We start from the raw sequence: 23763 nt of genomic DNA, 5'->3' as shown, positions 1-23763 counted from the left end.
GTGTTCAGTTGTGGATTACATTTTTAAAGTGCGGTTTTCCTTATGTGAAAAAAGAAAGTTTAATAATTTAGGAGCATGGAACAGAATATGCTGGTGCACCCCACATGATATGCCTTCATGTAGCTATCAGACTAGTTAAGATCCACGTCATGCATGTGTATTTATGCACAAGTTGCTTGAAAGATCTGGAAAGACAGAGAGATGTTTGATGCAGTATTGCAGACTGTTTATGGTCCAGCTGAGAGTCAGAAGGAATAGGGCTGCATGCATACTTATGGGAAAGAAAGCTGGGAACTTCAGCCGAGCAGCATTTTTGCATGTGAGCTGCAGTGACCTGGAGGCTGATCTGAAATCTGTGGTCATGAGAGAGTGAGGCCATGACTCAGGCTGTGTTCAGTTCCTATGTTTGAAATGGCTCATTCTAAGAACGTCAGCTTTTCCAAGTAGGTCACCAACAAAAGACATAAAAAGAGAGAGCGCACGAGAGAGAGAAACTTGAAAATAACTCTGTATCTGGACCCACTTATGATCCTTTATTTATTTAATTCTTTGATTCTCTTTCCTCTTTAGAAAAAGCCATGTGAACTTCAGCCACAGAATATCAGTGAATTGCAACAGATTGTTTGATTTGAAGACTGCAGTCCCTGGACTTGCCAAGATGATCAGTTTGACAGCTTTCTTTACTCTGAACTGTGACTTTTGAACAGTGATCAGGGAACAGTAGGAGTCTGACACCTAAAACTAGCTGCCAACTCGAAACAACTTGACAATGGTATGTTACACTGACCAACTGTTGTTGCTAAAATGTTGTCACTTGTGAGCCTGTCAAAGGCTATGTTCGGATTGGAAAACTTGCATACTACATACTGAATATTGCACAGTATACACAGTTTACTGCCTATTACTTGGTAAACAGTGTTAGTACATCATTTAGCATGAACAAACAATGAACGATACTTTTCCAGCATGTATTAATCTTGGTTAAAGAAATATTCCAGGTTCAGTACAAGTTAAGCTCAATCAACATAATTTGTGGCATAATGTTGATTACCACAAAAATGTATTTCGAATTGTCCCTCCTTTTCTTAGGTTACAGTGAGACACTTACAATAGAAGTAAATTGGTGCATTTTTTCGGAGGATTTAAAGGCAGAAGCTTATAATATATACAATCACTTAAATTAATTGTACTGTAAACTTGTTTATTATTTGAGCTTTAAAGTTGTTTAAAGTGTTGTTTTTACAGTCCTTTTAGGGTTTTAGGGTTTACAGCATTACGTCATCGACCTTGCTTATCCAATTTTCGCGAAAGCCATTGTTCTTAGAGCAATTTTGTGCACAAAAAATGATGCGCACAACTCACAAGTGGGTGTGGTGGGAATGTTTGTGCTATCTGTGGCCATGTGTGGGCAAACTGTTGGTGTATTGTGTATTAATGAAGTGCACCTAAAGAGGAGGTCATACTTGGCTTTGCGGTTCAGAGTTCACCAAACTTGAACTTTCGATACACAGCGTAGTACAAAATTTAATTGCATGATCTTGCATTTCCAGTCTCCTGTGTTCTGATGTGTTTTAACGGGAGTGAATAAAGAGTGAAGTGTAGTGTGACCGCCTCCTTTGTCATGAACAATTTTTTATTGATTCCAAAATTAAAAGTGATCACAGACAACATATGAAAACACAGAATCAACTTTTATCCATATATACCCCCCCTCCTCTTCCATCAGCCAATATACATCCCAGTGGTCAGACATGAAATAACAACAGTCACACATATAAACATGCAATTAAAAGAAAATACTCTTTAATAAATAAGACATAAAGAAATTAACCATCCAAGAAAAAAGTTTCCACATATTAATTATAGAAATCCAGTTGTCTCTCTCCACTACTTCTCCCCAGGAAGGCCAAATAAGTGCCCCTCTTCCTGCCATAATCACCCACACTGCCCAATAGTCTATAAGACACCTCCTCAAAAGCCGCCATTCTGCCCACTTCCATCCTCTGAGAATCAACTGCCTGCCGATCATCAAGCAAGTAAGGACCCAATTTTTTATGTGTTTATTTATTATATTAATACCCGCCCCCTCACGCAAAATACAAAATCTGGGGCAGAATAAAATCAGAGTGCCCAAGACCTCACAGACAGAACTCTGAACCCCTGACCAAAACTCTTGAATCTCAACACAGGACCAAAAAACATGGGTCATGCCCCTATCCTCCAACTGGCATTGTCAGCAAGTAGGTGTGTATTTAAGGCCAAGCCTATACAGTCTAGAGGGGGTCCAATAAACATAATGCAGTATCTTAAATTGAATGAGGCACACCCTAGACATAGTCTTGACATTTAAAAAAATCCTACCCCCATTCTCCATCTTCTAATACTAATTCAAGTCTCTATCCCATAACCTCTTAAGAGATGTTAAAACCCGTCCCCTAGACTCTGAATTAGCCAGGAATTGTACGCTGAAGCTTCATGACCTTTTCCAAAAGCAGCAAGCACCATCGCATCACAGCAGTGTCTGCCGTTTTAGGGGACTGCGTATTACACCCAATGGTGGTACAGAGTAGATGGCGCAGCTGTAAGTATCTGAAGAATTTAGAATCTGGGAATCCCAAACCACTGTATAATATTTTCCAAGGATCTCAGTGCTCCATTTTCTTACAGGTCACCCAGGGAAAGACTGTAATAGGTTTTTGAATTTTGGAATACAATTCATTTTTATAACATTAACCTTCCCAATCATAGATAAATGTAATGAGGCCCACCTGCCCACATTGCTCGAAACCTTTTTATTAAAGGGTCAAAATCAACTCTGACTAAATTACATACATTTGCTGGGAACAAAATACCAAATACTTAATGCCCTGTCTGGGCCATTAAAAGACGCCTGACTGAAAAGATGTTACTGGGCAGTACACTATCAGAGCCAAAGCTTGGATTAAGACCAATTAACTCTGTATCCCGAAAATTAAAAAGGAATTGATAAATCTGTGGAGGCAATGCATAGATCTAGTAGGTTCAGAGACAAATAATAAAAAATCATCTGCGTAAAGCAGAAGCTTATGCATCACACCTCCTGCCATCACCCCTGGAAAACCATCCTCATTTCTTATCGTGGCTGCTAATGGTTTCAGGGCAAAACAGAACAATAATGGGTAAAGAAGGTAACATGCCGAGTGCCCCTAATCAGAGTAAAATAATCTGAAATCAATAAATTTGCTAATAAAATTGCTAATAAATTTGCTGCTACAGGGTGTCTATAAAGTAACTTATTCCAACCAATAAATGTACTCCAGAACCCATACATTTCCAAAATCTTAAAAAGATAATCCCATTCTACCATATCAAATGCCGTAATGTTTATATGGAGACCAACTAGTCCTCGGTATCATCTGTGAGCGTTGCTTGGGAGGCACTTCCCAACTATATGTATTTTTCTCTATATGTAGCAACACCTCTAAACTCGTCAGGTGAGATGGCAGCTATCGGAGACTGATCATTCGCTACTGACCACATGATATTGATGAGACGCCTAATATTATCTGAAGAGTTATGGCCCGAATAAACCCCATCTGATCGATATGTATAATTGATGTCATAACCTTACTTAATCGGTTTAGCCAACATTTTTGACAAAATCTTTACATCTAGTTGGATCAGGGAGATTGGACAGTAACTATTACACTCACTTGGATCTTTGTCCTTTTACTAATCAGACTGATCCGGGCCTGTGTCATGGTTGGGGGAAGCTTTCCAATCTTTAATGATTCAGAATAAACTTCTAACAAAAGTGGAGCCAATTCTGTAGCATAAGATCTAAAAAATTCTGCGGCAAAACCATCTGGCCCAGGAAACTTGCCCATAGGTAGGGACTTAATAACTTTGTCAAGGTTATCTCAGAATCAAGATAATTTTTTTGCTCAGTCGTCAATTTAGGGAGTTCTAATGGTTCCACAAATTTTCGAACATCTTCATCAGTAGACAATGACGTGGAACTATAAAGATAAATATAGAACTCTTTAAAGGCATTATTAATGTGGGGGATCGAGGGACTGGTCGACCAGGTGGTGCTGGAGCATTTCATCCAACGCTTGCCCAAGAGAACGGCGGAGTGGGTCCAGTGCCACTGCCCGGCGTCGCTGGAGGCAGCCGTCTGTCTTGCGGAGGACCACATGGCGGCGATTCCAAGGGCGGATGAGCCCTCTCTCTCTCTCTCTCTCTCCTTCCCCTGTGTCATTCCCTGTTCCCTACCCCTCCCCTTTGCCCTCTCCCCAGGGCCCGTTCCTGCCCCGCGCAGGCATGGAGTGAACCAGAGCCCAGCTTCCCGGCCTTGGGGAAATGTACCTGCCCCTTCCCCGTCCTTCAGCCGCTCTCCTCCTCAGGTGGGGGCACCCGCCAGCACAAGTGTGGGCGTGACGCCTGGGCCAGCCTGTTGGAAGTGCGGAGACCCGGACCACTTCCAGGATCAGTGTCCGCTGATGGAGGTGGGGACGGTGGTGCGGGTCTCCGACGTCCCGCAGACTGCCCCCGATCGGGCTGGAGCATACCGGGTTCCGGTAAGGATCAAGGGAGGTATTTACCAAGCTTTGCTGGATACCGGCTGTAATCAGGCCACCATCCACCAATGCTTGGTTCAACCCTGGAGAATTTGCTCCAGGCTCAAGAACGTCAATGCCGGCTGTATGACAGGGGTACACAGCTAAGGGAATTTGCACCGGGAGATAAAGTACTTGTATTACTCCCTACATCAAGTTCTAAATTGCTCGCCAAGTGGCAAGGACCCTTTGAGGTCACGCAACAAACACAATAAGTGATCTAGATTATGAGGTTAAACGTACTGATAGAGGGGGCGCATGGCAAATATACCACCTCAACCTCCTGAAATTTTGGAGGGAAGAAGTGTCCTCTGTGACGTTGGCCACGGTAGTTCCGGAGAGGGCGGAGCTCGGACCAGAGGTAAACAAAATCTGCAACCTGAACGCTCCGGTCATTTGTGGAGACCACCTCTCGCCGCGTCAGCGCACAGAGGTTTCTGAGTTACAAAAATAATTTTTTGTAGTTTTCCCCTCTACCGGCCTGTACAAACCTCATACGGCACCACATCGAGACCGAGCCGGGAGTGGTCGTACGTTGCCGCCAGTATCGCTTACCCGAACATAAAAAGAAAATAGTTCGGGAGGAATTGGATGCGATGCTTGAGATGGGAGTAATAGAAGAATCCCACAGGTCCCGGTTGTTCTTGTCCCCAAGAGCAATGGGTCTGTACGATTCTGTATGGATTATAGAAAAGTCAACGCGGTGTCTAAATTTGACGCATACCCAATGCCCCATGTTGATGAACTGCTCGATCGGTTAGGTACTGCTCGGTTTTATTCGACCTTGGATTTAACGAAGGGTTATTGGCAGATCCCCATGACACCAATGTCCCGTGAGAAAACAGCCTTCACTACGCCGTTCGGATTACACCAATTCCTGACGCTTCCTTTCGGTTTGTTTGGGGCACCAGCCACGTTTCAACGACTCATGGATCTGCAACATCTGAGGGCCGTCCTGAGATCGCTGCGTCGGGCGGGGCTCACGGCAAACCCTAAGAAGTGCGCAATTGGGCGTGTGGAGGTACGGTATCTGGGGTTCCACTTGGGTCATGGCCAGGTGCATCCCCAAATTGATAAGACCGCGGCGATTGCGACTTTCCCTAGACCCAAGACCAAAAAGGGGGTGAGGCAGTTCCTGGGGCTGGCTGGCCTAATTAGAAGGTTTGTGCCTAATTATTCGGATGTCACCAGCCCGCTGACTGACCTCACTACAAAGGGGGCTCCAGATCCGGTCCAATGGTCAGAGCAGTGCCAACAGGCATTTACGCGGGTTAAAGCCACACTTTGTGGGGGACCGCTTTTACATGCACCTGACTTCTCTCTCCCTTTTCTATTACAGACGGACGCTTCAGACAGAGGGCTAGGGGCCGTACTTTCGCAGGTGGTGGAGGGGGAGAAGGGCCCGGTGCTGTACATCAGTCGGAAGCTCTCCTTGAGGGAGACTAAGTACAGCACCATAGAGAAGGAGTGTCTGGCCATCAAGTGGGTGGTCCTCACACTCCGATACTACCTGCTGGGGCGGGCCTTCACCCTCTGCTCGGAAGCCTACTGTGTTCCTTAAACTGATTAACTGTGTGTGTGTGTGTGTGTGTGTGTAAAGTACTGTGTATGTGGGAAGTGTGTACATTAAAGTTACACCTTGAGCTTGAAGAACTGTCTTCTCGTGTCATCCTTGCTGGAAAGTGTCACACACTCATTAAATTATTTCTTCGGAACCAAGCGGTGTTGAGGAATCCACTGCTGTTCCATTCACCTCTGACTACGAGAGTGAAAGCGAGAGTGTTAAGTCGGCTGTTGGATACACAGCACAATACAGCGGGTTCTCCCCCTATCACACAGATAAGTGCAGAGAACACACCTGGCCGCTTCAGCAGCCACACTTGAGCATATTAAGAGAGTACATTTTCTCTAAAAGAGTAGCACTGACGGAGAGCATCTTTGACAGAGATGTCTTTCCGCTTATGTGCAGTTTCTGTATGCGGACGTTATCTCTCCGCCTCTGATGGCCATGATCGCTGTCTCATGTGTATGGGCCGTAGGCACACTGTGGGAGCATTCGTGGATGGTTCATTTTCTCATGACCATGGCAACGTTGCGGAGGAAGGACCTCCTTTCTCAGGGATGGGGTATGATTTGATACCCACGCCCATACCTCTGGAACCTGCATGTCTGGCCCCAGGATGGGATGTGAAAGATCTAAGTTTGCTACCACTGGCGGTGGTAGACACTATCACTCAGGCCAGGGCTCCCTCTACAAGGAAGCTGTATGCATTGAAGTGGCATCTGTTCACAAATTTGTGTTCTTCGGAAGGTGAAGACCCACAGAGATGCATAGTCAAGTCAGTGCTTTCTTTCCTGCAGGAGAGGTTTGAGAGGTGGCTGTCCCCCTCCACCTTGAAGGTGTATGTGGCCGTTATAGTGGCACACCATGATGCACGCCTTGTTCCCTTGTGGGATCTCTCTGTGGTCCTGCTGGGCCTACAGAGAGCCAGTTTGTGCCCTTGGAGACAGTCAAGGTAAAGGCCCTCTCATTGAATGTGCTCAATTCTATGAATACTGAATGCGCTCACTTCCATCAAGAGGGTTGGTGACCTGCAGTCATTCTCCGTCAGCAATACATGCCTAGAGTTCGGTCCAGCATACTCTCACATGATTCTGAGAACCCAGACCTATGTGCCAAGGTTCCCACTACCCCTATTAGGGATCAGGTGGTGAACCTGCAAGCACTGCCCCGTGAGGAGGCAGACCCAGACTTGTCATTGCTGTGTCTGGTGTTTACTTGGACCACATGGAGAGCTTTAGATGCTCTGGACAGCAGAAGGGGAAGGCTGTCTCCAAACAGAGAATTGCCCACTGGATTGTGGATGCCATCACTTTGGCATACCAATCCCAGGGAGTACGAGCACAATCCACTAGGAGTATCTGTAGAGCAGCGAACTGGGTGACATTTTACAATCTCCAGGTTGAGCCAGTTTTGTGTTCCGTGTGTTAGCAGGTACGAACGGGTAAGTATGCGGGCAGCTGACCGGACGTTCCGCTTGCACACAGCACCGTTCACGCAAGTTCCCGGGATCGGTGAAACCTGGATGTCTTTCCTCCCCAGCACCCTGCGGCAGGCAAATTCGGCAGAGGAATTCGAGGCCAGGCCCAGTACTTGTGTAAGTATGCCCTGCCAGGTCAGCCCCTGTACTGGGATAGGTTCTCCATATGTGGTAGTTCCCTGTCGGTGACCCCATATGACGTATTCTTCCATGGTATGGTTTTCCTGACGATAAACCCATGTCTTCCCTTGGGCAGAGCCCTGGTCTGCCACCAATTGCTGCACTTGAAGAGTTCCTCCCTTCCAGGTAGGAAGGGCTTCTTTCCATGTGTGGTACTTCCCAGTTAGTCCATGTGACGTATTCTCCACATGTTAACCTCCCCTTCGGGCAGGATGTGGTCTCTTCAGTGTCTTTTCTCTGTGGCAAAAACAACACCTCCCCAGATGTGAATACATCTGGCCCCAGCTAAGTGAATTTAAATTTTTTGGGAGAAAAAGAAGAGAAAAGGTTGAAGCAGCTGGTGCGGCATATTCCCATTGCAAGTATATATTGTCCCCCCACTTTGGGTACGAGTGACCATGCAACATTCGTGGGGCATTGGGAAGGTTACGTGGGGCCCGAGTGTACTTGCTACTAGGCACACAGTAGCCTGCCTGCACCCGCACCTCCGATCCACGTAACACAGTTCAGCTGGTTGTGGCATTTGTATAGGGACCCCTAGTGTCACTACATCGACACAACATAAAGTGAATGACATATAGGGAACGTCTTGGTTACTGTTGTAACTTCCGTTACCTGATGGAGGGAATGAGACGTTGTCTCCCTCCTGCCACAACACCGAACTTCCCGCTGAAATGGCCGGGAATCTGTCTCGGCTCCTCAGCACAAACCTGAAAGAGTGGTTGCTCCTTTTATACCTGTATGTCTGGGGGAGTGGAATGCAAATTCCACTCGCCAATTCTCACTGGCCTTTTATGAAATATCAGAGGTGTTTGGGGCTCCCAAGTATGACCCCTAGTGTCACTACATCGACAGCAGTAACTAAGACGTTCTGTACACTAAGGGTAAATTGCACTTTAACTCTGTGTTATGAAGCTTGTTTTCCATAAGACAAAGCCGCCCACCTTGCACGTGCAGAAATGTTCATAATAGCAATAGGCAGGGCAAAACATTTGCACTTAACATGGATGTTTTCAAGGATTTATAGAGTGGGCACTGATATGTTGCAGCACTGATATAAAAATGCAAACTTAGTAACTGCGGTCATAAGAGCCCACAGTAACAGATTCACACTGAAAATTAATGAGTATCACCATGACACAGACAAGCCCACATTGTCACAATCTCTAAAACTTACCTCACCATGTTTTCTTAAGTTGAAGTTGCAATTTTAATCTTTAAATATATCCTTACTCTGTGTAAAATTAAGGCATTGTGTGGAGTGAAGAAATGTTTGTTTTGCACGCTGTATTGTTGAATGGGACTGGAGTGACAGCGTGCAGCTGTGACGTTCCGCTGTCGTAAAAGTCCCATACCAAAAACTAAATAAATTACATATTTATTAACATTTATTAAATTAAAACGTGTAATGTAATGACAGGAACACAACCCTTTGTAGCGAAGTAAAAATACCTTTTTTTCATCAGAAATTTACTTGAGAAGGAGTGAAAAGTTCCCACCATAAAACATCCTCATAAAAGTAATTATTTTTCTAAAAAGTTACTCAAGTAAATGTAACAGAGCGTAGGGAATAAAGGAAATGCGACATTTAGAAGTGAACTTTAAATTGCCCTCATTCTTGCACCATTATATGTAAGGATATTTGGTATGCTAAATTTAGAAGTGAATTTAGGGTCTTGAAATATGTGAGCTGTAGAGCTCACAAGTTTTGGAGCGGGTGTGTTTATTAGCAATAATTAATAGTTATCATAGACAACCATCAATCATCAATTAATAGAACATTGATTCGAATCAATGTTACAAGGGCACCAATTTATGTAGGCTCACAGGTTGGTTAGATCAGTTTTACTATCAAATATAAATTAATAATTAATGTTTATTAATTATTAATTAATAATTAATAATTAAATTAAATAATATAATTTAGTTAGTTAAATTCTATCCTCGGGGCACCACTCTTTGACAAGAGAAAAATGATAGTAAGTGACTGATCAAGTCTCATAAAATTCTACCCTGCAGATTGAGTATTTTGATTGAGAATCAAAATAATCAAAAAGGGAAGAAGCTAGTCAAATTGTTGCATATGAACCCAACAGTAATCTGGTTACTGTCGGCTTCCAACAACAACAATTTAACAATACTGAAGTAATGTAGGAGTTCTTGACGTGGCAGAGGCTGGCTTCAACACAATATTCAAACAAACAATATACTTATTATAATATAACAAAATGTATTATAATCAAACAGTAATGAACACTGCCAATACTAAATGAATATAACACAAAAACATAAGATGGAAATCCTAACTAAATGGTGGAGCTATATGCTAGTGTATGTGTGTGTGGGTGTGTGTCTCGAGTCGGTAACCAAGACACAAAATGGCGAACTAAACTCCTCGTGAGGAACTAGTCAAAATGGAGGGCTAGGCCGGAAAGGGCGGAGCCAACGATTACGTGAAGGTGTAGGGAAAGCAAGATGGCTGGATCAGATTGAGCACAATAGAGCTAATACCACATGCGGGTGGTAATGAGCAGACACACAAAGGAACTGAACGAAACAGGCGGGAGAATTTGAAAAACACCAGCCTGATTCATTCATAAACCGCGGTGCTGCTCGCTCCGTGAATTTCAGTGTGTGTGTGAGAGAGAGAGAGAGAGAGAGAGAGAACGAACAAACAGGGGTTCATGCAATTTAACAATTTATTTATTTTTTTCGTTCTTCTTGTGATACTGGGCTTGGCAGTGGGTCTAGTTGTTTTCTGGAAGTTGTGGCCTCATACACAGGTGAGGAGGTCGATGCCCATGGGTCTCGGGACAGCCATCAAGTGGTATCTGCAAAGAGGGTAGAAAGAAAAACAAAAGACAGTAGAGCAGTATTTGTTCAAACACCCGGGTTGTGTCCTTTTCTGAGTCTGCTAATGTTGTTCTCTTCTGGGGGAACAACTTTGCAGTGTGACACATGAGTCCAGGTTTTCTTTCCCTGACACAATACTGCAGCTGCTGTAATCAACATCACTTGATGTGGTCCGTGCCACTTAGGCTCTAATGGCTTATTTCTGAATGTCTTTATCATGACCCATTGACCTGGGATGATTGTGTGTCCACCTTCTGGTGGAGTTTGCCAACACGACTCAACTCTCTCTTTGGCACTCTGTACTGCCTTTGTGAGGTTTTCACAGTAAGCGATCAGGGCATCTGAGGCAATGTGTACATCAGCATTTCTAAGATCAATCACACCTGGCATTTGCATTGGGCGTCCAGTAATAATCACATGAGGGCTCAGTCCTACTGATTTGTTAGGTGACGCTCTCATACTACACAGTACTGCTGGCAGCGCTTCTACCCATGGTATTCCTTCCTGATGCATTTTGCTTAGCCTGGTTTTAATTGTTCTGTTACATCGTTCAACCTGTCCTGATGCTTGTGGTCTGTATGGGCAGTGAAGATTCCACTTAATCTTCAACATTCTAGACACTTCCTTGACTACCTGTCCTGTGAAGTGTGTACCTTGATCTGAGTCAGTGCAATCTGGTAATCCCCATCTGGGTATGAAATCAGTGACAAGACATTTAGCAGTATGTGCAGCTGTAGCACGCCCTGTTGCATAAGCTTCTACCCATCTAGAGAACTTATCTATTACTACCAAAACGTCAGTTTTTCCCTTACACGGAGGCAATGATATGTAGTCAACTTGCAGGTGACTGAAATGGTCCTGGTGGAGCTGGGGTATGTATTGCTGGTGTAGTAGCTGCTGGTACCTCATTATTTTTCTGACATGTAACACACCTCTTTGCTGTTTCAGTGGCTACATTTCTGAATTTTGGATTCCACCATTGATTAGAGAACCTGTGATTCATTGTTGCTGGACCACTGTGACCCAAATTGTGTATTTGTTGAGCCAAATATGGCAGCAGTGATTCGGGAGCAACATACTTTCCCCCTTTGGTCCAGCAGCCAGATGAATCCACTGTGGCTCCTTTGTCTAACCATGTCCATGCTTCATACAGAGGAACGTCTTTGTACAGATCAATTATTGATTCAGGAGGCAGAATTGTCTTCTGTGCTATACTACCTGAACACACTTGTACAGTTGCATAGGAACAAGCTTGTTTAGCTGCTACATCAGCAAGAGCATTACCTTTAGCTTCCATTGTATTAGTGGTGAGATGTGCTTTCACTTAGATTACTGCCAATTTCTTTGGAAGTTTCATGGCAAACATTAGATCTTTCACTATTCCAGCATGCTTAATGGGGGATCCAGCAGAAGTTAGAAACTGTCTGGTTTGCCAAATGATACCAAAATCATGAATGACCCCAAAAGCATACCTGGAATCTGTGTAGATATTTGCAACTGATCCTGAAGCTAGTGTGCATGCTCTTGTTAAGGCTACTAGTTCTGCAGCTTGTGATGAAAAATGATCTGGAAGACGACCTAAAGCAACCACTTCAGTGGTGGACGTTACTGCATAACCTGCTCATCTGTTACCTTCAATTACTTGAGCTGACCCATCAACAAACAACTCAAATTCTGAATTCTCTATGGGAGTTTCTTTTACTTCACTCGTAGATGTATATGTAAGCGTAACACAATCATGTGTCATTTTGCCTTCATCCTCTAACAAAACTTCAGTCATTGCAGACATCATACATGAGTATGGGTTCGTGACTGGTGCACGCTGTAGAACTATATTCGGGGCTGTGAGAGTTGCTAACCAATTTCCCCAACGAGAGGAAGTGACAGAAGTGACTTTTGCTTGATTCATTAGTGCGGACACTGCGTGAGGGCATCTTACGTTTACAGTCTGTCCTAACACCATTCCTGATGAAGCCTGAAGCGCTAGATGAACTGCCTGTACTGCTCTGAGGCATGGGCCCATACCTTGAGCTGACTATGTCAAGTTTACCAGAATAGTAATGAATTGGGCGTAAACTGCCCCCATGATCTTGCATTAAACATGCAGTCATGAAGCTTAAATGTTCATGGACATAAAGAACAAAGGGGCTGTCAGTTTGTGCAATTCCCAATGCTGGTGCTTGACATAGTGCTCTCTTCAAATCATTGAACGCTTTGAGGTGAAGTTCTTCCATACAAACAGTATCTGAATCTTTACCATGGCCTTTTAACAAGTCATAGAGAGGCTGAGCAATCGAGGCATATTCTTCAATCCACGGTCTACAGTAACCTGCTGTTCCTAAAAATGAGCGGAGTGTTTTAATGGTAGTAGGCGGAGGTATGGATTTGACTGAAGCCGCTCGATCCTGTGTAATGGATCTATTTCCTGCACCAATTGTTTGACCCAGAAATATGACTTGCTTTTTAGCAATTTGAGCTTTGTGAAAACTGCATTTGTGTCCTTTTTTATGCAAATAGTCCAACAATGCTGCCAATTCAGTTTGATGTACCTCGTGATCTGTTGAGGCAATCAAAATATCATCGACATATTGGATCATAGTGGACTGTTTTACCGGACCTTCTGGGTCACACAAATCACGTCTGACAGCCTGATGGTATATAGTTGGGGAGTTTTGAAATCCCTGTGGCAAACGTGTCCACTGGTATTGTTCATAGTCAACTGTAAACGCTAACCATGGCTGGCTGTCAGAGTGCAACGGTACAGAAAAGAATCCATTAGACATATCAATTACTGAAAAAATCTTACACTCCAATGGCAAGCCATTACAAATTGTAGAAGGATCTGCCACTAGAGGGGTGATCAATATGTTATCAGTATGTTTATTGGCTACTCTGTAGTCTATTGTAAGTCTCCATGTTGCATTGGACTTCTTGATAGGCCATATGGGTGAATTACATGGACTGTTGGTTTTAACTAGCACTCCTTGCGTCAGCAACTTTTCTACAATAGGTTTGATCCCCTGTATAGCTTCCTTATTGATTGGATATTGTTTGGTGACCGGAGGTGGAGTTCCTGTCAATTTGACTGGTTCTACACCTGTCAACAAACCACAATCATCCTTGTCTTTAGCCCAAATTGGATGATTCTGTAAGAAAGCATACTCTGGAGGGATTGCATTATTGGTAGAAACTTGTGCTGAGCAAATTTTAATGCTAGCAGATTCTGAGGACATGTCTAAAGTTAGATGTACTTGTCTCAGGAGATCCATGCCTAAAATTGCACCTGTATTTAATGGAGCACATAGCAGTTTTGTAGTCAGAGTTTTCGGGCCAAATTGTACCTCTATGGGCGGGGTTTCATACAAAACAGAATCTTCACCTATTACGCCAGTTAAAGAAAGTTTGGTTTTCTTGTACGGGATGTCTAAACTTTTAGCCAATTTTGTAGGAATTACTGTAATTTCTGCACCTGTATCAAGCAAAAAATCAATCTCTTTCTCTCGTATGCTACCTTTCACAAAAATTATTTTGTCATTATGATGGATTACAGGGGAAAGGTAGCTACTCACAGCCCCAACAATTAGTTTTTTTCCTGGTCTTGTTGTGCTCTTAGAAGAGCCTGAACGAGCTATCCTAAAGTTTCAGTGGACACTTGCTGAACTGCTTCAGGGTTGTAAGCAGGCGGGGGAGGAGCAGAATTATGCATAGCATTTCTATTTGCATCTTGCAACTTCTTCCTACACTCTTTCTCCCAATGTCCTAATTTTCCACAGTAGTGGCATTTGCCTCCTTTTTTAGACCACCTGTTTTTTTGTTTTTCTGTGCTAAATGTAGCTGCTGCTGCTACTCTCACTTTGGCTTTAACATCAGCATCTCTTTCCCATCTAGCCAACCTGTCTAGGTTACTTCTAAGAGTTCTGTTAGACCAAGTGAGATCTAGGAATGGCAAGGCTCTTCTGTACTCAGCTAAAAGGCCATCTGACCAGATGCAGACTAGGGGTCCCTTGTCATCTAACATGCTTTCAGAATTATCAACAATTCCACTGTAAGTTACAGCTGACTGACAAAACCTTTCAGTGTATTCACTCACAGTTTCTTCTTTCTTTTGTACACAGCTAGTGATTCTTGACCAGTCTATTTTGGGTCCCATGATATTCTTTAGAATTTTCAAAACACCTTCTCTTATATCGCTTCTACTGGCATGCTGTGTAGTTCAGAAGTCACTGCAGATTCAAAACTGTTGAATTCAGATTCAGTCAAAATTTGTGACATTAACTGTGTGACTTCTGTTAACGACATGTCATATAGACGCATTTTGCTGATCAATGCTCTTCTAAATTCAGAAAACTGTGTGCGTGCTGAGGGTAAGCTCTGGGATAGTCTCTCTATATCTTTAGGTCCAAGCGCTTTTGTGACTGTTTGTATTTGGACAACAGAAGAGTTGGTAGAAACACTTTCAGTTCCCTCAATTCCCTGAGATCGTCTCCTAGCACCACACACATTGACTGAATTTACAGGCACAGCAGTTACGGATTGGAGAGCTACATCTGTTTCAAAGAAATTTTGTAAGTCAGGGAAAATGTTATCCGGCTGATTAACTTCTTCTACAACAGTTTTTTCTGCAGCTTTGTTGTGGTTCAATTTCTTGGTTAAAGAGGATACTCTAGCATGGAGCTCTTTGTTCTCTTTCTCTAGCTCTGAGTTATGCTTAGACTGTTGTGTAGCAAGTGCTAAACAAAATTCTCTGTGGCAGCAGATAATGCCTTTCACATTGTTCTTGTGAATACTTGCTCCTAGTACCTTTTTACACTCATCTACTGACCAAGTCTTGTCTGGATGAATCTCATATTTCTTAGTTAGTTCTTGTCTAACATTCTCAGTGACAATTAGGTTCAGTTGTTCTCCTAACAGTGTTTTGAATTCACTATCTGACCATAAAGGTGTCGCAAGACCACCTTTTTCAGTTGTGGGGATTAGTCTAGCACTTTTCTTAAACATTTTGTGGATTTTCTTTGTTCTGTTATCACACAAACAAACACTAAAACGTCTCTGATCAACAGAGGGTACACTTGTTAACACAGTTCAACTATTGTTAACCTTCTTTGACCCAAGCAAAGGATAACACAAATTACTAGCACTTTATGCTAATCTTCTCTGTCTAAAAACAGAGGGTAACAAATATTCTTCTCTGCAGATACAGAGGATAAACAAAATATTAGCCTTTTATGCTAATCTTCCCTGCCTGAAAACAACAGAGGGTAACCAATATTAACACGTAATGCTAATCTTCTCTAAAAAGACAATTTTAGAGGATAACTTAGTTAACCAAACCTACAGCTGTCTGTTAACCCTTCTCTGACGCAGCAGAGGATTTGTACTGGTCTTAAAGGTTCTTTTGGATAGAGTAGCACTCACCAAACTTTGGTTGTAAGAAAGATTCAGGCTGGAATGCAGTCAGATCTTTGTTGAGCTTGAAGTTTCAATCTGGATTCAGGTGAGTAGCTCTATCCGGTCACGGCACCAAAACTGTTGTAAACTTTTTATCCTTCTAGAGAGTGGGAAACTCAGAAGGTAAGACCAGGAGACTCGGTTGTATCTTCAAGCAGGATTCTTTATTGAGGAATTCGTGCTGTCAGCAGCTGCAGGGACCAACATCTAACTAAGGGAACTTTACATTGTAATTTATACATGCATTTAGAGGGCAGTGCTTAGAGATAGACACAAAGCACCCAGGTGATAACTTTAAAGCATGCAAATGATGTATACAGGCATAGGAAACCCACCCTAGACTCTAGATTGTTACCAGTCCTAATCCAATCAGCATAACTATTCAGATACAGAGATGCTAATCCAATCAGCCTAACTATTTAGACAACTGGGGCTGAGATTGTCAGTAGTCTGACTAATTTAATTTACAATAGAGAGAACAGAACTGGAAGGAAATCTCTTGCTGGAATACTCTTTCTAACAGCTGATATATTTATCATTTATACCTTAAATGCTAAATGCATTCTACTCTGCTTTCCCAGTTTATATATATGATTGTGTTTAACATTTTATAAATTTGTAATACAACACTAGCAACCGGGCCAATTTGGTTGCTTAGGAGACCTGGCTGGATTCACTCAGCATGCCCTGGAAGGACATTTTTTGTAAGACTTCTGTCTTGCTAAGGCTACCCTTTCAAAAAAAAACTACATGCCGCAAACTTGCTGCAAATTTGCCACAAGTTTGCAACTTGTTATTTTCACATGCCAATGAGCTTGTGATTCAACGCAAATGTTTGCCAAAAGTTTGCAGTTCTTCACTGCTAGTGGTGAACTTTTGGAAACAATGGTTAATTTGCCTCAAGTTTACCGCAAAGCTAATTTGCGGCAAGTTTACGACAAATTTGCCATGAAATCTCGATTTTTATAAGGGGAATTTCATAGCAAACCTTTGCTTTTCAAATGCTCACAATTAAAAAATATTTCCACACTTTTTGCATAATTACACAAATGTCTCAAATGCAGCTTGATTGGAAACACACAATGAACACACCATCATATAGTCCCAAAAGGAGAAGGTTAAATCATGAGTCTTAATTTAACATGTTTGTATGTTTTTAACACCACACCAAAACCACAGATTTCTGAAGAAACAATCATCTATAGCAACACCACATTAAATGTTGTTTAAGGGCTCCTTTAAGATATTAAAAGCTCTTATTACACTGAATATGAAACACTGGTTTTGTTAGTATAAATGTATAAAATAAGCAGTTGACATTATATATATTTTTTCTGTACTCAAATTAAAAATATGGTCAATATTTTTTCTTTGTCTTTTATTTTCATGATTTGGCTGCAACTGAAATTGCAAATGTCCTCTGTTTAGTTTTCCACACAGTTTTTGCTACCATATGACTGTCTCTGAGAACTGAAGCTGCTCTACACTTCACACTCCATTCACATCTATTCAAACACAACTCAACACAGGAGACTGGAAACACAAGCTCATGCAAAGAAACTTCTTGGTTACTGTTGTAACCTCCGTTCCCTGAAGGAGGGAACGAGCTGTTGTGTCTATGTAGTGAAACTAGGGATCGCTATTGAGAGCCCCAAACACCTCTAATCTTTGAGAATAGTCCAATGACAATTGGCGAATGGTATTTCCATGCCACGCCTTCTGTTACTCACTCAACGTTGTGTCGATGTAGGGACACTAGGGTTCCCTATAGAGATACGCCACAACAGCTGAACCGTATTACGTGAACTGCCGATGCAGGTGCAAGCAAGCTGCTACCGTGTGTAATAGCAGGTACATCAGTCTGCATGTAACCTCCCCCAATGCCCCACAAGACGTCGTATAGTTCCCCAAACCCTGAGGGGGGAGGCCACACCAGCCGCAGCCTTTTCTCTCTATGTTTTCTCTCCACAGAGTATTTGATTCGGCTGGGACATCTAATGCTATTATATGCATTGGAGAAGGTGTTCTTTTCCTTTCCTATTCTTTCAGGGGGAAAAGACCCCATGGAGACCACATCCTGCCCAATGGGGAGGTTAACATGTGGCAAATACATCACGTGGGCTCACCAGCCACACATTGGAGAGGTGCGGTGGTAGGTCCTGCCTCGAAGGGGAGGAACTCTACAACACAGCGACCAGGGCAAAGGGAGCTGTGCCCAAGGGAGACGAGGATCTGCCGAAAGGGGGAGACCATACTGTGGAAAATACATCACAGGGAATTATTGGAATAACCGACATCTGTGGAGCACCTATCCCAGTGCAGGGTATATTAGCACCTGTAGTGAGTCCGGCTGCAAATTCCTCCGCCGGTACCGCGAGCCACATGGCTAGGGAGGAAGGACATCCAGGGTTCACAGGTTCATGAACTCGCATGGGAGAAGAAGCGCACGTCTTTGCCTCATGGAGGAGAAAGGCACTATACACAAGCCTGATACACCCGGCCAGCTGTTCCGCATTACCAAACATACCTTACTTACAAAACATGGGACAAAACCAGCTCAAAACCTATTTTTAAAATGTTAAAATCTTGCAAAGGTATTGGGTGTTGCCCAGCCCGCTACTCTGCAGATATCTGCTAGAGAGTTTTCATTGGCCACGAGCATGCCACACTCCTTTTAGAGTGTGCTCGTATTCCCAAAAGGGCGGGCACGGCCTGGGCCTGGTATGCCAAAGAGTTGGCATCCATGATCCAGTGGGAAAGCCTCTATTTGAAGACAGCATTCCCTTTCCGCTGTCCGCCGAAGCAGACAAAGAGCTGCTCAGAGTGTCTAAAGCTCTGCTTGCGATCCAAGATGCGCAAAGCATGCACCGGACATATCAACAACAGGGCTGTGTCTGCCTCCTCCCGGGAAAGCGCTTGCATGCCCACCATCTGATCCCTTAAGGGGGTCGTGGGAACCTTGCACATCTCAGGATCACGTGAGAATCTGCCGGACTGAATTCCAGGCAAGTGTCGCTGACAGAAAACGCTTGCAGGTCCCCAACCCTCTTGATGGAGGTGAGCGCAATCAGGAGGGCCGTCTTCAAGGAGAGGGCTTTCCACTCGACTGACTCTATTGGCTCAAACGGGGCTTTCCGAAGGACCAGGAGGACCATGGATAGCTCCAGGCATCTCTGAGGATCAGGTCTTGCTTCACTTGGGACTTACCCTCCACCTCGTAGTGGTGGGCCACTATGGTGGCGACATATACCTTCAATGTGGAGGGGTACAGCCCCCCCTCCAGCCTCTCCTGCAGGAAGGAAAGCACTGACCCGACTGCGCAGCTCTGGGGGTCTTCGGCTTGGAAAGAACACCACCTTGCGAACAAATGCCACTTCAGGGCATAAAGCTGTCTCATAGAGGGAGCTCTAGCCTGAGTGATCATGTCTACCTCTGCCGGTGGTAAGGCCACTTAGGTCAGACGTGGAGGTTCCAGAGGCCTGGGTGCGAGACCGCCACCGAGGATGATAATAATAATAATAAAAAACTTGATTTTATATGGCACATTTAAAGAAACCTCTCAATATGCTTTACACAGAAAGGAAAAATTTAAGTATAAAAATACAGAGCTTAATACTAAATGGATAAATCATGCATCTCAAAACAACTAATGATAAAACGATTATTATATTATTATAGTATTAAATTAATTTAATACAGTAGTATCAATTAAAAGCCTCCCTCGACACAATGAACTCCCATGATAGTTACGTTGCTTCCCCCTTCAGGGTTTGGTGAACTATATCCAGTAAATTATTTCAGTAAAATAAATAAATACAAATGTAAACGTGAGAGGAGCGGCAACAAAATGTGCCAACGTTCCCTATCAACTGAAAAAACTATTCCAAGGGTTGCTTGGAGACATCTCTGGTGACAGTCAAACCCTGTTAAGCTAACTTGAGCGTTCCAGTTTTGTTTGTTATAATGTCATTTTCTGAGCTTCAGGCAATGGAATTCCTTTATGGTTGGAGATCGAAGAATTAGCAGAATATACCGCCGAGGATGCCGTATGCCTCAGGAGCCTCTGAAAGTGTTTCAGTGGAACCGCTGTCCTCCTTCTGAATGACTTCAGGCAGTTCAGCATCAACTGTCATCGAGACTGAGTCTAACTCCATGATGAGAAAAGAAATGCTCTGAACCGGGGAGAGCCTGCTCTTTTCCTAGTTGACCCGAAGCCCTAGATGGAGTTGTATGAGCACCAGATCCCTGTGTGCACACAACACTTGTCGCGAGTGGGCTAGGATCAGCCAGTCATCGAGATAGTTGAGTATGCGGACACCCACTTCCCTTAATGGGGCAAGAGCTTCCTCTTCGATCTTCGTAAAGATGAGAGGGGACAGGCCAAAGGGGAGGACCTTGTACCATCGAAAGCAAACCGTAGGAAGGGTCTGTGTCGAGGTAAAACTGAGACATGAAAGTACGCATCCTTCAGGTCTACCGCCGCGAACCAATCTTAATACAGTAGACATGCCAAAATGCATTTCTGTGTCAGCATCCTGAACGGGAGTCTGTGTAAGGCCTGGTTCGGAACTCGCAGGTCCAAGATTGGCAGCAACCCACCGCCTTTCTTTGGCACGATGAAGTAAGGGCTGTAGAACCCTTTCTCGTCTCGGCTGGAGGTGACAGGCTCTATTGCACCCTTGCACACCCGTGCCGCTGAACTGGGGCGGGCACCTGGTGAACTGAATCGCGCAGCCGAGTTGGATGGTCCTGGCCAGCCACTACGAGGAGTTGGAAAGCACTAGCCACACGTCCAAGCTAAACACTGGCCCTTAACACTGACTTAGTTTAATAATTTTAAACCATGTCTTGCACTGCACATATATAAGTAATATTGGCATTATATTCATGCTGTTAGCTAGAGGGGAATTGGCTCCCACAGTGAGCCTGGTTTCTCCCAAGTCTATTTTCTCCACATGGAGTTTTGTGTTCCTTGCCACATTCGCCTTCGGCTTGCTCATTGGGTTTCTAAATACAATTATTTTAAATACAATTATTTATAAAAAAAAAAAATTATTTTGCTTAAGTTAATTATTAAAGTATTGTTTATATCGCCAGGCCGGTTCTCACCTGCTCCTTTCCATTGAACTGCTTTACAATACTATATTTTCGTAATTATATACAGTATATACACATATTTATTATTGATTTAGTTTAAATAATATTTTGATTTGGCTATTGTTATCACTGTCATGAATAGTAATATATAGTTAATAGTAAAGAAGATATAAATAAATAAACAACCAAAGGAGCCTTTTCATCCAAGAAGGCGAAAGCTACTTGGAGTAGATCCACTTTCTGTATATTGTTGAGCAATGCTGCAGGAAGAAGACAGTCTTTTCCTCTGAGAATATCAAAATCCACAAAAGGAGGTTGATCCTTTTCATATTTGGCTCCTAAACTATGGAATAGTCTCCCAAACACTGTTTGAGATGCAACTTAAACTTTGCTCAGTTTAAGTCTAGACTAAAGACTCATCTATTTAGCCAGGCATACACCTAATTTATCCTCCAACCCACAATTAGGCTGCTTTAGTTGGGTCTGCCGGAACCAGAAACCAGAAACATTGATCATGATCTCTAACTCTGTGATAAATTTAATGGCATCTATGCTTACATCTTTTTATTTGTTTCCCTGTCTCAACCTCGGGACTCCTATCCTGAGGTCACCAGAACCGGCTGGATCCAGCTCCATTCCTGCTTCGTGTTGGACTCCACTGCTACATGTCGCTGAATGATGATGACTAAATGCAGCCGGTGCAAGCCATATATCACTTCAGTCTATTATGATGGACTTCAGAGGATGAACTGATGCCAACTCCAGCCTGCATCACCTCGGTCTATTGATGGACTACGATCTTGAAATGGAATGCTTAGACTAACTATTGCCAACAAAAGCCTTCATCAGCCAATTAACAAGGACAATTGCTTCTATGTGAACTTCTGCAATTAATCAAGATGGACTTCAAAGACTGTGGTCATTAATCTTACAGTTCAAACACAATCGATGTTTAAACACTGACCCTTAACCCTTACTTAGTTTAATAATTTTAAACCATGATTTTAACTATACACAAGTAATAATTACATTACATTCATAATGTTAGCCAGAGGGGAACTGGCCCCCACAGTGAGTCTGGTTTATCCCAAGGTTATTTTTCTCCATTAATCTACATCTTATGGAGTTTTGTGTTCCTTGCCACAGTCGCCTGCAGCTTGCTCACTGGGGTTATTAATACAATTATTATTTAATTATTTTTAAACACGATTAAGAATCATATTTGATCTAAATTGCACAATGATGATTCATCGACTTTATATCAAGATTACAGTTTTATCGTCTGTTAATGCTGATCTTCTGTAAAGCTGCTTTGAAAATATGTGTGTTGTGAAAGGCGCTATACAAATAAAATTTACTTGACTTGACTTGACTCTGAGGTTCTGCCAGACCAAGCATTGCAAGAGCAGGAGCCACAGGAGTAGGATAACAAGCGAAAACACATTGGAAGGAAGCAAATTCACAAATGTAAGCACACAGAGGCGGATATGGAGCACCTCCAGAGGCAGATGCAGAAATGCAAGAGACCTTGCATGGTTTTTTGCAGGTCCAGCATTGGCCTACATTGCTCCCAGGCTCTGGACAGCCAGCAGCAAAACATCAATGCTGCTGCTCAGATGAACTGTCAGTCAACTGTCAGCGTCTGGAGTATTTGGAAGTGAAGAGAACCCTCTGCAGTTGAACCCATAGAATCTCTCGGATTCTGTGCTTGGTGACTGTCTCTCTCTGGCATCTGATCCTATTCCACCTTCAGACAAAGCTATGATTGCAAAAGCAGCAGATCGTGCACAGCTGCCTCCCCAAGCTGCTACACTGATGAACTCCATGTTCGACAGAGGCCCTCAACAACGCAGAGCAAAGAGGCTACCTGTATTCTCTGATTTCATGACAGTGTTACAGCACTCTTGGAGGGCAACTTGGCTGGGGCTGCAGTCTATGGGCTTGCTACGGCTCCTCAGGTAGGGCCCACATTTGCTATGCTGGTAGGGGCAACAACCAGGGCTGATCGAAATGAAACACATCCAAACAGGCATTCCAGTGTAATTGACAATCAGTTGCGTAAAGCTTATCATGCTTTTGCTTTGTCAGGAAGGCTTTCATGCACCAACTCTCTCCTACTAGTGTATCTAGAGGGTTTGCTGCAGGATTTGTCCTCCACTCTGTCCAGCGAAGAGATTCCAGGTTTTTTACGTGTAGTAGACATGCTGATCTGGGGAACAAGTTATGGCTATCCCAATCCAATTTAGTGGACAATATCAGTCCTTGCAGCTCCAGTAATTCCGGGAAAGGTTTTTGTGCCACCATCGGAAGCTGCCCTGGACCAGTCACGCAGGACAAGGGAACTGACACCAGCTCTCCATGTGCTGCAGACATTAGCTGGTGGTAGCTGGGCTTGAGCAGGGTTGTCAGTTCATTCACACCCAGGGCCATGTAGGACTGCTACCCAAGGCTCATCAACAGGATCAGATCAGGAGGGCCAGCATTCCTTTCGTAGTAGATGGTTGTCAACCTCCAGCCTCACAATTCACTCACCAACATCTTCATTG

The 23763-nt window shown here is 43.5% G+C and overlaps 1 protein-coding gene across 7 annotated transcripts in view; it reads left to right on the top strand.

The window, feature by feature from the left end:
• dock10 (dedicator of cytokinesis 10) overlaps positions 1 to 23763 on the top strand; it is a 301844-nt gene that overhangs the window by 121181 nt on the left and 156900 nt on the right. For 3 of the 7 annotated variants that reach the window (XM_052109639.1, XM_052109641.1, XM_052109640.1), the window contains exon 2: positions 571 to 772. The exons of the other annotated variants lie outside the window; for them this stretch is intronic. In XM_052109639.1, the coding sequence (XP_051965599.1) occupies positions 770 to 772 (3 nt within the window). In that variant the 5' untranslated portion in view covers positions 571 to 769. The remainder of the gene's footprint in view (positions 1 to 570; positions 773 to 23763) is intronic. 7 annotated transcript variants of the gene reach the window in all.

The sequence above is a fragment of the Xyrauchen texanus genome, chromosome 38 (assembly GCF_025860055.1).
Source record: "Xyrauchen texanus isolate HMW12.3.18 chromosome 38, RBS_HiC_50CHRs, whole genome shotgun sequence".
Classification (NCBI taxonomy): domain Eukaryota; kingdom Metazoa; phylum Chordata; class Actinopteri; order Cypriniformes; family Catostomidae; genus Xyrauchen; species Xyrauchen texanus.
Note: the sequence above shows the minus strand (reverse complement) of the source record. Positions and strands in the feature narration are given on the sequence as shown.